Source organism: Colius striatus, chromosome 1 (genome assembly GCF_028858725.1).
Source record: "Colius striatus isolate bColStr4 chromosome 1, bColStr4.1.hap1, whole genome shotgun sequence".
NCBI lineage: Eukaryota > Metazoa > Chordata > Aves > Coliiformes > Coliidae > Colius > Colius striatus.
The window spans coordinates 155,723,806-155,740,635 of record NC_084759.1 but is presented as its reverse complement, the minus strand read 5'-3'; the positions used below and the strand labels follow the sequence as shown (position 1 = coordinate 155,740,635).

The window sequence follows — 16,830 nt, the reverse complement described above, 5'->3', positions numbered from 1 at the left end:
CCTTACAGGATCATGGGTTTATTTTGCTTTCTCCACAGACATTTCAAGTATAAAGTTATCGTATATACTCACGTACAGGCTAACCCATACTGTACACTGCTCCCACCCTTTAGGTATGTCACAACTAGCGAGCAATTCACAGCTAACGAATCAACCCTGCACCCCTTTCCCCAAATTCCTCTCATTTCAGTGCAAATCAGCATCCTCTGTCAGAGATCACAGACGTCACCCTGCCTCCAAGGTTGCTTTCCCAAACTCAGACTCCACTTTCTTTCTATCTCTCACATGGGTCTGCCACAGAAGCAACGGCCGTAACAGCCGTTGTGAAACCACTAGCCAGACCTGCCAACAAGCCTTCTCTCCCTCCCCCCACACCCCCCCAGCAGACAATTCAACATTTTAACATAAAATTTCTCAGCATATACTCAAAGATATAATTTTTTTCAGCCCTAAACCCCCATATTCTTCACAAAATAATTTAACGAGAACCTTAGTATAGCTAACACAGAAGTGCATTCATCAAGTTAGTCGTGTTATTCCCCCTTCACTTTCTCCACATCTTCAAACACTACTCTTTTCTAGGCAGTTTTAGGAAGAGTTGCCTGAGCAAGTGTATTTTCTTGCACATCCATTACACTGTTTATTCTGTCTCCTCCTGCCACAGACACACACGTGTGTGTGTGTATGTGTGCACGTGCCCTTTCTCCACCAGAAGCCAGCAAAAGTGAAAAGCTAGTCACTGCCGCTCCCCATCAGCCCACCCCTTCCCTGACTTTTTCTCCACTTCCTGAAATCATGAGCAACGATATCCAATTCCAACGTCACTGTAAAGTGCAATGGCCAGGAATGGAGGAGAATAGGAGGAGCGAGAACATGGAAAAGGAGATAAAAGGGGGAGGAGTGGGAAAGAGGAGGAGGAAGAGGGGAAACCAAATAGGTGGCACTTGTCACCAGTGCTGCACTACTCAGAACTCCAGTATCCCACAAACTAAGGACGACCCAGGAGAGTAGTCGATGGGATTGATCCCACCCTCCTACGCTCCACATACACCCCCAGTCCCTCCCCGTGCTCTTCCCCTCTCACTCAAACATCAGACTCAATACTGGAGAGTTTCTCATAAACATGCCCGTTGCTGGAGCCATTGAAAGCCCTGGGGTTTTTGTTGTTAGGCACACAGGGGTTGGACTGGTTCCCTATACAGATGTCCTTCTGGAAACGGGCTGGCACAGCCCCATGAAGGGCTGAGACCACCGGCTTGTTGGTGGTGACGATGGCTCGGAAGTCTGGCCTAGCTTTGGGCCCTCCTGCCACCACAGGCTGCCTGAAGAAATAAGATTTGCTGCCGTGGAGCAAGCATTGGTCATCCCCAAAAGTGGGGATGAAAGGGTTTTGGGTGACCCGGTCGGGGTAGAGCGACTTGCTGAGCATATAGCCCCCGCTGCTGCCGGGGTTGTTGTGATGGTGGTAGCTGGTGGCGGGCACTGAGGACTTGTTGTTGGCAAAGGTGGTCTCACTGGCTGGCATCTCAAACATGTGGGCGTAGGGGCTGCCCTCCAAAAAGCGGCCCTTGTCCTTGAGGCTGACGCTGCGGGGGGCCAGGGCTGAGTCATCCTTCTGCAGGTCCACAAAGGTGTCATAGGAGTGCTGCCGGCGGAGCTTGTTGCGGTTCTTCTTCTGCACCTTGGAGGCAGAATTGGAAGGGCTCTGAGGATATTTGGAGGAGGAGGTGGCACTGGTGGCCACGGGCACGGGGGCAGGTGGCTGGTCCAGCTCTTGGAGTGAGTTGTCCTCACTGATGTCATACAGGTTGCCCGCTTTCTTGCAGGCCTCGCAGCGAATGCAGGCCTGGCGGGTGGAGTTCTGCCCCACCACCGATGGCGTGTAGTTGTGCAGCTTAGAAGGGCAACTGCGGCAGAAATTAGCCCCCGTCCGGTCCTCCCAGTCTAGGTTGGTCAGGTTCTTTTCCCACGGTGCTGGGACCCCACTCACGACACCATGTTTGTGCTCGTTACCTCCGCCAAACTCGCCCGAGCCGTGCTTGTGGTGGGCTCTGTTGGTGCAGGATCCGCCCCCTCCTCCTCCCGTGTCACGCTTAAACTCATCTCCCCGCTCTTTGTAGATATCCGTCAGGTCCACGTGTTCCCAGTGCGGCGAGTTCTCCTTGGCCCGAAACTGGTCCAGGTAGAAGTCCCGTAGCCCTTCCTTGTCCCTGAAGTAGCGCTTGTGGTCAGGAGAGCGGGGCGGGCGCCGGCGGTAGGCCAGCTCTATCTCATCGAACTCCCGTCGGGACTTGGCGGAGGCCGGGCGCTTCTTCAGGCTGTCCTTATACTGCTGCTTCCGCCGCTTGGCCGCGTTGCCCTCAATATTGCCGTAGGTGACTGTGTGAGTGGAAATGTCAGAAACGTCCGAGCGGATCAGGTCATCATGGGCCCCGCTGCCGCCATAGCGGTCACTCTTGAAGGAGAACTTGCCATAAAGGTCGCCCAGCTGGCTGTGCTTGGCAGGGGGTAACCCCAGGTCCAAGGGCTTCTTCCCAATGGACCGTGACTGGGCGTTGAAGGGAGGGTTGTCACAGTCGTAGAGCCCGTCGATGGAGCTGGTGCTGCCAATGCTGTGGGGGCGGTGGTGGTGGTGGTAGTGATCCTGATACACGTTGCTGTCCTTCAGCTGGAGGTTGCCAAAAGTCCGTTCCACCTCACTAATATAGTCACTAAAGAGGTTCTCCTCACAGGGGGGATTGTTGTAGGATTTACAGTCTGAGTGGGTGAAGCTGCGGCGGTGCTCGGAGATATCGTAGACCGATGACTCTCGGCGGATGAAGTCCAGGGCACTCTGTGGTGAGCCGTTGACCCCTGACAGATTGGCCATGTTCTTGGCTGTCCGAAGCAGGCGGAGGATGTTGGAATGGGTGTTATTCATAGTCGCCGTGGGAGAGTTCATTGCTGACTGGCGTTCCTCAATGGCCACACCATGGATGCAGCTGTAAATACCCTGAAATAAGAGAAAGCAGGAAAGTGAGAGGTCCTGTAAAGAGCACACAAAAGGGGACCTGAACTGGGAAGCACCCTGTGCAGCAACAGCATGTTCCCGTAGGACAGCAAGGACTGTTAGCCTTCCATCACAAAACATAATCAAATCAAATGAAATCAGACCTGCTCTACCAACCCTTATTGTTCTGCCCCTCTTTCTTGCCCCTCACATTTTTACCTTCCCTTCCATTCCTCTTCATTTGCTTAGTTTCATGTCATATCTGTAGGATGCAGAAACACCTGCTTGCATCTGTAAGAGTTATTCAAATCTAGTAGGTGTAACACGAAATTGCAAATGGGGAAAATAATATCCTTGGGAAGAAAAACATCAAGACAAATGATTCTGTGTGGATGAGAGGAGGAAAGACTGTTTTAGCCCTGAAATTCATCTGGAAATCAATGAATCAATGAGACAGGAGGTATCTTAAAAAGGGAACAGTTTCATTTGTCATACACTTAGGTACATTAATCACCACCACAGATTAGAAAAGGAAACAGAGAAAGAGCAGGAATGCCGAATAGGTATTTAGGTCTTTTGCATCTGGTTGAGTGAGGTACAATAGAATTTTTAATTGCATTCTGTTAAATTTAACAGTGATAACAGGCTCCAAAATGACAACCCTGAAAACAAAAGTCCTCTATCCAACCTCAAATCAGACAGCAGAAGTGCACAATTCCTCCACATCCCTCACTAGCGCACAGACTAGAGCTACCCCAGAAGCAGAAGGAAAGGGGCTCATTTACTCCCTGTCCTGCCAAATAGTGCCTGCTGATTAATGTCAATTGGGAAATGGACACCATCACGTTACCATGGTTTCTCTGCAGTTAGCAGATGATTAACACTTTTCAGACTTTTCACCAACCTGACCCAGGTCTAACAGACAACCATAAAAGAATAAAAGAATCTGTACTTAGCTAAGGATCACCCAATACAATCCCCCATCTAATCTCCAGACTAAACCAGGTTAGGAACTAAAAATATAGAAGAGAAACTGCGCCTTCGTAGTCAAAAGATTTTGTCATTTCTCTTCAACAGTATGTTATGTAGCGATTTTATACTCCTTGCACAATCAAAGCTAATTCTGCTACATCAGATACAGATCAAAAATGCTGAGATTTGATCTCACTTCAGAATGGACCAGAAGAAGGGACCAGTGACTTTAAAGAAGGAAAATAATCTCCAAATGGAACACTGCTAGCTACAGTAATGAAAGAAAGATGACTCAGAAATGACTAGAAACTGCTTTAAATGTATATATGATACCCTAAGTCAGATTTGCATTAAGCAATTGCTAAGTCTATGTGGTCATCCTCTCTGGAAGGATTTTTTCATTGCTTGGGGCATGGCTTTTGGTTAGGGTTTTCTGACTGTCTATGATAGCACACTTACCATTAACATAAGGTCAGCTGAAAAGCTGTAACATAGAGGATGATGAACAAATCCTGAATTTCTAAGCATGTTACCCACCATTACTTGGTTTATTGTCCCCAAATTTGGCCTCTTCTCAACTCACTTTGGAGGAGCAGGCAGTTACAGTTAATTTCTCTTTATACTGTGTTTTCATTTCCATGGCTATAATTCAGCAGAGACCAGACATGTCACAGAAAAACATGGGATGTTCTTGCAACATTAATGGTGAAAAGATGCCAGTCTTTATCCTGCAGACTATCACTCTATGCCACCTGTGTGGATAGTCTGGTGGATTTCCCTGTCTCTGGTACCAACGACTGTCCGAATAAAGGCTCCGTTCCACTCCCTTGGCTAATGACACTCACCCTGCTGATGGAGAAGACCACGCCGGGCTTGCCAGAGCATACACCCATGAAGCAGTGGCGGAACTGCCAGTAGAAGAGATGCTCACAGATGAAGGTGATGAGACTGAGGGCCATGGCTGCTCCTAGCATGTAGAAGACACCTGCCATATTATCTATATCCAGCTGGCTGCTCATAACCTCATTCTTCTCATTGTGACAAATGCCAGTGAGCCACAGAGCTTCCAGCTCCTCCATCTCCCCTAGAAAGACAGAGAGAACAAAAGAAAGTTAGTCTTGCAATGGCTAAAAGGTTTAGGATGGGGTAGACTGAAAGCAAGAAGCTAAGTTCATTTCCAGCATTCATGCTCTTTTCCCATGAAATATCCTGACTGCCCTTCTAATTGGGGCAGCTGCAATTTGTTGCAAGGAAGGCAACAGGATTTTTCCACAGTCAGATGTTAGCCACAAAAAGTTGCACCACAGGACAAAGGTATCACACTTGCCAAATGTCTACAGTGAGATCCTGAAAAAGTTGTCCACCACATGACTGAAGACCTGGGCTCACAAACTTCAGTTTTTGTATTAGCTCAATGACAGGAAAAAATAGTGAGTGATACTTGTAGACAAAGATGAGTTACTTTCAAATTAAAGCACTGTATGTTTTCAGTTCAAAATTCAAAACGTTGAGTCTTTTAAAAACAAAATGTCTGATTTCAAATTAGTTTCTGTCATATGCATAGCTCATTAAAACTAGGTGCAATGTTCCCAAAGATATTTGTGCATTTTTACCTGTTTTTCTTCCCTTCAATTTTGTCCAAATTCAACACTTCCAAGACCTTTGACCAACCAAACACATTACTAATTTGTATCAGCTAGGAGCAAATGTTCTGTATTCTAATTTCATACCCCACTTACTCCCATTATGATATTTTCATGAGGTGGGAGAGAGAGAGAAATACATACTGAGACATTCAGAAACAAACTGACTTTGCAGCTTGGCAATTCTTTTCATTCTGTTAGGAAAGTTAGTTTTTCATATCTTCAGCCTCCACTCCAGTGACAGGAGAAAAAAAAATCTGTATATTTATGTGGCATCGTAGCATAGTCTTTAAAGCTTTATGGAGAACTGAATGTCTTTTTCTGAAATAATATATATTAGTTTGTTTAGGAGATAGAATACTCTATCCATCAGGTGACAATTTTCTGTTGAAGTATATCAGAGATAATGATCTTTCCATATTTATTATACCGTATGTTATTATCAGATTTCAGGGAAAAAAATACAACTAAAATAACCTGTGAATTTTATTTATTCAAATTAAAAAGCACACAGTAAGATGTAATATGGAATGGAAAGGGAAAGCCAGGAAAATATTTTCTAAAAAATAATTCCTTATCCTGTGAATCTTTTTAATTTTTTTTAATAATAGCATTTTATCTGTAAAGGATGAGAAGAACCAGACAGCTATAATGTTCTGATTAAAAACTCACTCCAAGCCTTTCCTTGGTTTTCTTAAGGTCTTGGAAAAACCTGAGTTAACTCTTTCATCCCAAAATATTTATCCTTTAATTTTTAAAACTGCATGGCACGATACTATCTAGAATGATAAAGGATGGGATGGGATGGGATGGGATGGGATGGGATGGGATGGGATGGGATGGGATGGGATGACCACAGGAAGTCCAGTGTAACTAGCGGGTTTGGTCATGGCAAAACCTCAAAGGTAGTGAAAAGTTCACAACAGAAATCTTCTTGTTATGTTCTTCTCACAAGATATTTTTCAAACACACATCTGAGATGATTCTATGAAACTTTACTGCTTTGGACATTGCTTTTGATGATACTGCTATCCTGCGTCAACAACACAAACCAAGAGACATCCTTACATTTTTTGTGCAACCATACCAAATCTTTGGTAATAATCTGTTCTCATTTGAAATTTGAAGCACGAATCTAGGAATGTTTTACATGCAAAACTTGATATTTCTTAGGAAAACTCCAACTCCTCTGTTCTTGGCACTTACCATCTCCAAAAAGCTGTAGAATGGCAAGATCAACCTGGCGCTTCCAGCCTGAGTCCTTTTGGATGGCAATGCCATAGCCGGTGGAAGCAAACACTTTACCACTCCCAATTGTCACCAGCTTGCAGCCTTCATCTCTACCAGCCATGTAGTTTAGCACTGCTGCATCATAAATGAAAGCATCCAACTTCCTGCACAGGTGCAAGAAACAAAGAGGAGTATAGTACAAAAAAAAGATAGAAACTGTATGAGTTCAAAGGTGTTCTTAGGTAATTAAGGCAAAACCAAAACTCTTTCAGATAGGCTACAATAGTTTGCATCCTCACCTACACTAGACTTAACTAAAATCCCAGCCTAGAACCTGTTTATAAAGAAGGACTGTCTATTTCTTTCTGACATCTTGATAATAATAACTTCTGTTTTGAATACAAACACACTGCAAGATGAATGAAGTCAAAGGGATCTATAGTCTTATGAATGGCTTATATTTCTGCACTGCCCTTCATCTCAAGGAAACCTAAAATGCTTCACCTAAACCTAAAATGTATCAATATTAGGTAGCAATTAGATAACAATAGTAGGGGTTAGAGTAAGGCAGACATTGTCTCCAATTCAAAACCCTGGTATGACTTAGCTGAGCAAAATGTAATTTTCTCAAATTACAGTCAGGACATTATGTTTAACTCTAGTCACTGTGAAAATCACTACTGCATCTTTACCAATATCAAGTGGCCACAACAGCAGTTTTATGGTTTACCATGTACTTTGGTAGAGTGCTTAGCTGAAAACTACTATAAAAAAAATCTCTTTAAACACAGGGAAATCCCGATTATGGGCTGGGTTGGGTAGACGACACAACAGACTGATGAGAGCATTCCTCTCACTGCAACAAGTTGATTTGGGTACGTGGGACAGCCTCAGAGGGCTGCATCTTCCACATAATCAAAGCCAGACAATGAGCAAATCCTCCCACTAGATCTGAAATAAAGCACTTTCTCATAAAAGACCAAAGACCTTCCACCTTGCACATTCCCACACCCACACTATCTTTTCAATCCACCTCCTGCATATATTTCCAGTATGGTGATTATCTCAGTTCAAATGTTTATCTGTGGGGAAGTCTGTCCAAGGATACAAAGCCAGGATGACATCTACTGCAAGTGATGAGCTCTGTTTGATCCATATATTTCTAGGACAGAGCATATTTATTTCCTGGATGATGACGATCCTGGCAAATGTGTCTTCCCAGGATGGCATCCAACAATGGTACAATCATTTATAATGGGCTGTGTGTCTCTGAACCTGGCAAAAAGGTTCAGTAATATTCGGTCAATCTAGTAATTAAATTGGCTGAATATCTTTATTCGTGCTTTGGAATGAACTTTCTCATAAGAGTGCAATATGAATGTAAGCAAGAATGGTTTTTTTTGATGGGGCTAGTCTCTGACTATCAAAATGGTCAGCTCTATGAGAAAGTCTCTAATTAAAAGGCACAAAGGCTTGAAAAATGGAGCTTTAAGTCAGCTTCTTTACAGATTACACTGCTATTAAATTAGTATGAGTTGTTCAAACATACTTTTTGCTGATGATTTTTCCCATATTTCCCAAAATACCCAAAGAAATGCTCCCAATTTATATACTTCTTTGAATTATATTCAAACATAATTTTTTCCAGCCCTTGATACTCATATGTTCCAGAGAGAAGGGCTACTTCCAAACAATTTGCTTCAAGCACACCTTGCATTAGATTATATTAGCTAGTGGTACATTAGGGTGGGATTATTCTGACAAGGATTGTTTCAGCATCCTGATTAACATGATCCCTTATATGCAGAAGGAGGGAAAACAATGGAATTTCCAGGTGACAATCTAAATGCTCTGGGGAAAAAAAAAAACCCTTTGTCCACAGAGGTCTGTGAGCTTTTCCTGTGTATATATAAGGACTCATCAAAACGAAATATCTTGATGAACCAAGGTTTTTGGAACTAATATACACAAGGCTAACATACACAAGTGTACAGAAGATCCTCTCTTTTTTTTTTGTTGTTTTAAATTTTTAATATTCTTATAAACATAGCAAAACCATAAACTCTTATACAAATGTCAATAGAAAAACCTGACTAAAAGAACCACAGAATTATTCTCCTGTGCTGTGTGTGGTCTTGCCATACTTTTAACCATGGAATGATAACGGAGGTTCATTTTCTAAAGCCCACAAAAATTTTCCAGAGAAGCATGCAAAGAAGTCAGGTTTCTGTGGTAACAATGCAAGAAGAAAAATCTCACCCTGTCTTCAGCGAGAAAAGTGCATCATCCACCCCCCTCTGATTGAATTTCACCATGTAGCTGTGCATTTCAGGGTAGTTGTTGCGAATGTTCCTTTCTGTGCTGCCATTGGGAACCGTCCCGAAGCGGAAAGGGGGTGAGAAGTCATTGGGTTTCTGGAACTGCAGAGACAGGAAAAGAACATTTCTCACAACCTTTCAGCAAGAAGCAGTCATCTGAATGGGAGAACATGCTCTCCTCAGAAGGTAGCTCTGATTTTATTTTACTATCCTATAGAAAACATTATTGAGAAGATACTACATTTCACTATTTTGAAACACAAATGTCTCCTGCTAGTGCCTAAGAACTGAGAAATTAATCTGAGCAGCCCATTATTTTTGTCCACACTGGATTAAGTGCATAAAATAGCCAGTGATCAAAAATTAAAAGGAGGTTAGATAAAAGGAAAGGGAAAAAGTAACCGTGGCTTTGGAACACAGTCAAGGAAGGATTTTCAATAAAATCTACATGCATTTTACCACAAAATGTCATTTAATTTCTAAGAAGCATCTTTTTCAGCTCTGTAGATGCCTTTGCACTTCCTGATTCTGACTGAAGTAGAAAAGTAATTAATGAGGAGAGGTGCCTCTCAGAACACCTCACATTTACTTCACCAAATGAACAATCAGCTTTCAAACCTTTGTGCAAATGTCCCAAGTGAAATGCTATTAGGGGCTGCAAGTCACCAGTAACACTTGATGCCCAGAACAAAGCTGGCAGAACACTCCAAATCTTTTGCTGCTCCTAAGAAATAACATTCATCATAACATTCCCCTACGGCTGCAAGACTGTGAGATTTTATTTGCCACTTGCTTAACTCAAGTCATAATCAATGCTCTCTGGGGTTTTATGAGCAGTAGAATTCAGACTGTCAATTATCAAGACTGCTTAAAATCCCTAGAACCAGCAGATGGGAAGGAGCATAGAGTTGTAAGCCAGGAACAGAATAAGCAATCACGAAAAAGATTCAAAGGTAGGTTAAATTGAGGTAATCCTCTTTCTCTATTGATATATCAAGTAGTAGCTTGCCTGGTGCAAATTCTTGACTCCCAATTGTGACTGTATATTTGAATAATCCTGAAAAGCACACTAAGAATATGCTAACCATCAGACCAAATCCATTTAGCAGCAACCATTCAGTTGGTACGTGAATATTTGCAGTCATGTACTTCCACCTTCTATAGTGGAAACATGGCTGTGGTCTACAGCTATAGCTTAAAAAAACCATGCATGAGTCTCGTTCTAGAGTTCTGCTCAAAGCCAGTTTGGAACCTGATCAACCCAACTGAGGAGGCCAAAGCCACAAAAGCAACGTAACTCATTCACAATATCTCAGCAATAAAGCCAACCAAGATCTGGATCTGCAGATAGGCGAATGCATCATTCACATCTTTTACTCCTATATACCAATCAACTCATCTGGCTGTGCCCCTAATCATCTCTCCAGTTTGGATGGTGAGATGGGCTGACTTGTATGTGCACACGTGAATATGTGGAAGAGAACATGTGTCCTGCTGCTTTAAGCCAATAGAAAACACCAGGGATGTTTTTTTAGAACATGGGTTGGCACATCACCCAAAAAAAGTGGTTTCATATAGCATAATGCAGTCAGTAAGGTGGCTCTTAGAACCTTGTCACACTCCTTAGGGATGAAACAAACTCATAGTTATCAAAACCTGTAATGAAAACAAACTTTGATGGGAGAAAAATCAAAGTTTAAATAAGTTTAGCACTGCAGTATATAAGCTAAACTTATTTTTTTTTCCCCAGCTGATTATAAAAGCAGCTTAAGGGGACCCATCACAAGAAGCATGTTGCCATACAAGGCTCAAACGAACACAGTAGCTCCCCTGACACGCTAAAACAAGAGTTTGCAAAGTGGTAACTTGCTTCTCCAGAGGCTGCAGAACCCATCCTTGAGAGCAAATGGGGCACTCTCTATCCCCATAGACTGCAACAGAGTAAAGTCAGCAGGGCAAACAGCAGGCAGGTCCAACCTCAGCTTCAGCATGTGCTGTGGAGGGACATCAGCTATGAAAGCTTCTCTCTGGGCCCAAAGAGTACTAATAGAAAAAGAAGCTGCATCCAACGTCTATTTAATACCTTCACCCTCTATTCTCAGCAATAAAATCTCTACTCCTGTCTTATTACGGTGTCTATGAATTGGAGTTGGGATGATTATAGAGTCAGGCAGGGCTGTGATAAGGGAAACAATCCCACATCTGAGCTATTATTTGTCATGCTTGTGTTTGAGGGCCCATCTTAGCAGCCAGAGGTGAAAGGCTCCATATTTAGTTTTTTCACTTCCTCGACAATCAAGAAATAAATGAAAGCATTCCTCTTGTAGGAAAACACCGTTTTAGGCTATGAGAAAAGCATGTTTCTAGAGAGAGAAGCCAGGCTGATAGCTTCTACAAAACCACATGCTGCACATTCACTCATCATCCCTTACCCCTTGCTCATTCCTTAGTCAGAACAGATCTGCAAATGCAAATTATTCTCCATACACCCACATCCACACACACTTCAACCATAGCCTGGTGGACAACAAGACGGGAAACAGTATGAAAGGATCCATACAGGACACACACCAGAAATCTGTAGCTGGAATGCCTAAGAAAAACATACATCCATCAGCCACCTGTTTTGGTGTTTGCAAAGCTGAAAGTAATTGATGCTCAGCTGATTCCATGAAGCCAGAGACAAGCAGCTAACTTCTCCAAATTTGAGAAGAAATAGTGGTACGTGCATGCAGCTATCTGGCAGGAGATGGCAGCTGAAAAATCCCCATGTTTGCTTCTCAGCAGTAAGTGGGCACAGCTTGATCCAGGGATGGAGATATCTCCAAAATAGCTCCCCAGAGCCAAAAAATGCTGCATCTTTCTAGGCTTACTTCTGCCCCACATAGCTCATACTGTAGGAGCATACAAGCCTTCCCAGAAGATATACAGCACAGATGGGGAAGGAGTGTATCTTCTCCTGACAGCACAGTGGAGGAAGATGTGTGGAGGAACTGAAGAACCATAAGGAGGAGAGTTAATTGACACTGTTGTTAAAGACTTGAGTAAGGAAAGCCACTTGTTTGCCTTCTCCCAAGGGCTGTAAGAGTGGGCCTGAATGAGGAGCATCAGCTCCAGGGAAGCAGAGCACTTTGGCAGGCTGGTCTAGAGGGAATCTGAGAGATGTGAGACAGGAGCTGAAGCACAAATGCAGGGGCCATTACATGAAGGCTGCCTGTGAAGAAGTAATCTCAATGCCTCAGTAAATATTGGCAAAGGAATTAACCACAGATATTGACAGAAAGGGTCAGAATTTAGATTAATGAGAGAACTCTCACATCGTTTCATGTAAAAGTTTCGCCTGCCAGAGCCCTAAGTTACAGCTGCTGTACCCCAGGCATCTACAAACAGCCCTGTGAGGCTCTGGAAAAAAAGAAAAAAAAGTGGTGTTAACAGGGGAGATGAAGATAAGCAACTGCAGGGGTTACTGAGCAAATACAGCTGCAGAGAATCACAGGGAGCAGTCAACAGGGCTGTATAGTGTCCACACTTGTAGAAGCCTCCTTCACACTTTGCTGTAGCAGGAACTGTGTCCTGCTGCCCATCTCTACCTACCTTGGAGGGTGACTGCTTGGAAGGGAACCCCCAGGGTTCAGCTGCAGCCCTTCATCCAAAGAGGCTTGAGCAGAAGTGTACAACACTTGCAGTCTCCTACTGCCTTGCCATGGGGCCTCAGTCACGAGATGCTCACCTTGTACCCGAGGTGATGTCACACACTCTCTCTTATGAGAGAAAACCCTTATGGAGCTGGATTCTGATTAAATATCAGGGGGAGGTGGATGCTAGACATGGGGGTGAGAAGCAGACACCAAGCGTGTCTGAAGGGCTGGGGTAGCTTTGGGACACAAGATGTCTGTGTGCAGAGCCCAGCGGCTGCCCACCTCTTCACCTTCACTCCACAAATTGAAATCAAGAAGCATTAAGTCCAAATCACACCACAGCTTTGGGAAAGTAACCTCTCGGAGTCAGAGTGCAGAAATCTTCCTGCTTTGGAGAGCGATAAACACACAGGCTGGGGGCTATTAGCACATTCAGAGTGGAGAGCCCCTTTCCCACCCTCCTCGCAACTCGCCATGAGAGCTGTCGGCAGCAGCAATGAGAGTGGGTTTAAGTGACTTGTCTGGCAGAGCTGTTTCATTAGCAATTTGGAGCCATGCCGTGCAGAAAGCAGCATTGTTCTCAGATGTTCGAATATCAATCTGCATAATGAAACAGGTGATAGGAGCTCTTCCGATTCAGGCAGCCTCAATTGGAGGGAATTCAGGGATGAGGGGAAGGGGTTATGTCTAATTGGCCACAATTAATTTGATGAGATTTTTTTTTCAATATATTGTCTATCACCAAATGGTTCCTACAGAAAAGCGCATCTGCACTTATTTATCTGCCTGATGTAGGCCCTGTTTACACTGTAAAGTGTCTGCCAATAGCATTGAAAGCAGTTTCCCAAACTCAGCAAGCTCTTGTAATGAAAAGGCTCTTTTTTATCTGCTGATCTACTTTTATACTGTTTAAAAAAGTTAAAACCAAATCCCCTTCTGGATAACATAATGAGCTGGTAAAACTTGGGGTGAGTGTATATGTGTGTGTATACACGTATGCAGTGCCTTACCCTCACATAGTTTTTCTGGGAAGGCCTCTTTCCCTTTGTATGGCCCAGACCCCCAGTTTAAGTTTTCTACCACAGGAAGCAACGCAGCTCTGATCCACTAAACTAAGGTCTCCAGGCTCAACTCCTTTGTTAGCTTTAAGTCCAAAAGAGCTTGAGCCTATGTTAGAGGCTCTAGGTTCAGTTCCTTTTCCCAAGTGTTAAGTACCAAGTTGAGATGACCCAGGAAATTTCACTCTGGGAGCAGGTCTCTCATAGCCTCTGTGTCAGACTTGCCAATCGCCTCAGGGTATTTTGGATACTTTGATGCACCTAGAATGACTCTAGACATCCACCTTTGTACAGATGAATCTAATCATTGGCCCTCAGGACAGCTTGTCCCACTAAAAGTACACAGAGCCAGCTGCTGTGGGTAGCATACAGCCCCCCACCATACTCTGTAACTTGCCCATCAGGATACCAGTCACAACGTTTTGCACAGGCACCTATAAGCAGCAGTGTGCTTGCTCTTTTGGCAGCCATACAACCAGCAGATATCTGTTGTCACACACGCCAAATATCTCTAAAAAAGATGGCATTTATTAGTGAACTGCAACATAAGATTTAGTGACATCAGGCTAGAAAATTAAAGTCTGTACTTGAGTGCATAATTTTAGCACAACCTCTCTGCATTGCCAAAACATCCTTGATTATCCCCTCTTGCTCTGGTTCAGCTGCATGTCACTGCAGTCAGTTTGCACCTTTCTTCATTGCCTGAGAATCTAGTCAGGTTGTTTGCACAGGAGATTAATCCAGAACTTGTTAAAAATTAGAGAGTGGGTCCGTGACTTTCAGGTCTAACTCTGAGGTAGTTCTATGCCTACACTTCAGTCTTGATAGACTACGCATCTCCACAGCAACATGTCTTGCCCTAGCTGCCTTGCTTCTGTATCCTCTGTTTCAACCAGGAAATTCACTTCACAGCTAATGGATGACTCTCAAAGAGAGGAGGCTTGTCCTTTTCATACTCTCAAAATATGTCACTTTTGTCCCCAAGCTGCACTGTGAACAATGCCACAGGATCACAAACCTGGATCTGACCTTGAGATGATATCTCTCCGATGGGCTTCTCATAGACATTACAATTCCTGACACCTCTTCATTCAGCCTGCTGTGGAAGATAACTGGTGCTGGAGATTCTCCCATTCCCTGGACAGTTTCTGCTAGGGGTTTAGTATTGTCAAGTTCTTCCAAGCATGTGAACTAAGACCTTTCTGCTGCAATTCAACTACAATATTTTCTGTTATCTTCACCGTGGACAGGTGTAGTGGGTCTGGGATGGTAGTGATTTTCCACAGCAGCTCCTGCAGTGCTGTGCTTACTGTTGATATTAATATTATGACTACCGCTTGCACAGCATCAGGGCTGTCCCTCCAGCATTCCTTCCCCCACCTTCACCAATAGCTGTGGGTGGGCATGATCTTGGGAGGGACTATGGCCAGGACAGCTGACCCAGGCTGACCAAGGAGATATTCCATACCATATGACGTCAGCTCAATAATATAAACTGGGGGAGAGGAGCAGGAAGGGGAGGCGAGATTCATTTCTGGCCTTCCCAAAGCAACCGCTACGCGTACTGCAGCCCTGCTTCTCGGGAGGTGGCCGGACAGCGCTGCTGATGGGAAGTAGAGAGTAACAGCTTATCTGCTTTTGCTTTGCTTCCCGCGCGCGCGGCTTTGCTGCTTCTTTATTAAACTGCTTTTATCTCAACCCACGAGACTCCCATCTTATTTTCTCTCCTTCCCTGGCTTGCTGAGGAGGTGGGGGATAAAGCGGTGTGGTGGGCACCTGGCATCCAGCCAGGCTCAAACTACCACAACAGGGAAAACAGAATAGGCTTTTCTTCTCTGAAGGTGCATTTTATGTTTTAGAAGATCATTGAGCTATTTCTTCTCCATGCATCAGGGCTGAATAGGCCCTGTTTCCCCAGTTTTTCTTTGCAAGCTACATTATCTAGACCTGCAACCACTCTTTCTGCTGTCCTTTGGCTGTATCCAGTAGGTCTTTCCTTGACCTGTCTTTGATTGGTAGACAGTACCAAGAACAATCTGATCAAGACTCCAAGATGCTGAGAGAACATTACAGTAAAAAAAGGTCACAACGAGACAATAAAAGCATTGCTAGTGAGCGTTAATGCTCATTATTACTCTCCTCAGTGCCTCTCTATGTTGTATTGTTTTCCCTCTGTTCCTCAGCATTGTCATCTGCAGCTTACAAGTTCTTCAAAGATCGAATTCTGTCATGATCTGCATTCAGGTGGTGATCAGTTTGTTTCTGGAATGTCTATCATCAGCTCCAGTACCATCTTCAGGGCTCTTATTGTATTAATTTTCATTATTCAGCTTGATGATGCACACAGGCACAACAACGCAACTGTGCCCCATCACCTGTCCTGGGAGAGGAAGTGCTCTACAGACTCCCATTGTGGAACCTGCTCTATTGGTATGTTAACACAGGGCACTTTTACACTGCCACAATAATTTCCCTGCTAGGAGTGTGCCAGCCCAACAGCGTAGGTAGAAAATCATACAGAAAGCCTAAATCATAGCACTGGTACAACAATCTGTGAGGAGAGCAGACTAAAGAGACTCATTCCTCTATTACTCATGAATCTCTTGTACAGATACTTCTCAAGCTTCCTTCCTAAAGCATCCCAATCCCTTCTGCAGAGTCACCTAGTTTTGACATTACAGACATTTTTTATTCCCAAAGTGGAACTCACAGCCATTTTGAAGTGACTACCAGTTTTTAGATCCTCTTCTTACCCTAGCTCCAATTTCCTCTCTTCTGCATTCCCTCAGAATATCACCCTCCACCTCCTCAGGAGCAGCTGGGACTTCTCACATCTCAGAATGCAGTCACTACTTCAACTTTTCCTGGTTGTGTGGCCCAGTCACAGTAATCAGACCTAAGACTGCAGTGGCAAAATCCAGTTTCTTGTCTTCACTAGTCAAACAATATTTTAATTATTAAGGAACAATAACAACAAAAGAA

General features: G+C 43.9%; 1 protein-coding gene across 1 annotated transcript in view; it reads right to left on the bottom strand.

The window, feature by feature from the left end:
* Nucleotides 1-1,084: 1,084 nt before the first annotated feature.
* GRIN2B (glutamate ionotropic receptor NMDA type subunit 2B) overlaps nt 1,085-16,830 on the bottom strand; it is a 167,716-nt gene continuing 151,970 nt past the window's right edge. Inside the window, exons 9-12 of the mRNA XM_010210327.2 lie at nt 9,094-9,254; nt 6,811-6,998; nt 4,807-5,045; nt 1,085-2,992 (exon numbers count right to left, since the gene is read on the bottom strand). Coding sequence (XP_010208629.2) covers nt 1,085-2,992; nt 4,807-5,045; nt 6,811-6,998; nt 9,094-9,254 — 2,496 coding nt within the window. The remainder of the gene's footprint in view (nt 2,993-4,806; nt 5,046-6,810; nt 6,999-9,093; nt 9,255-16,830) is intronic.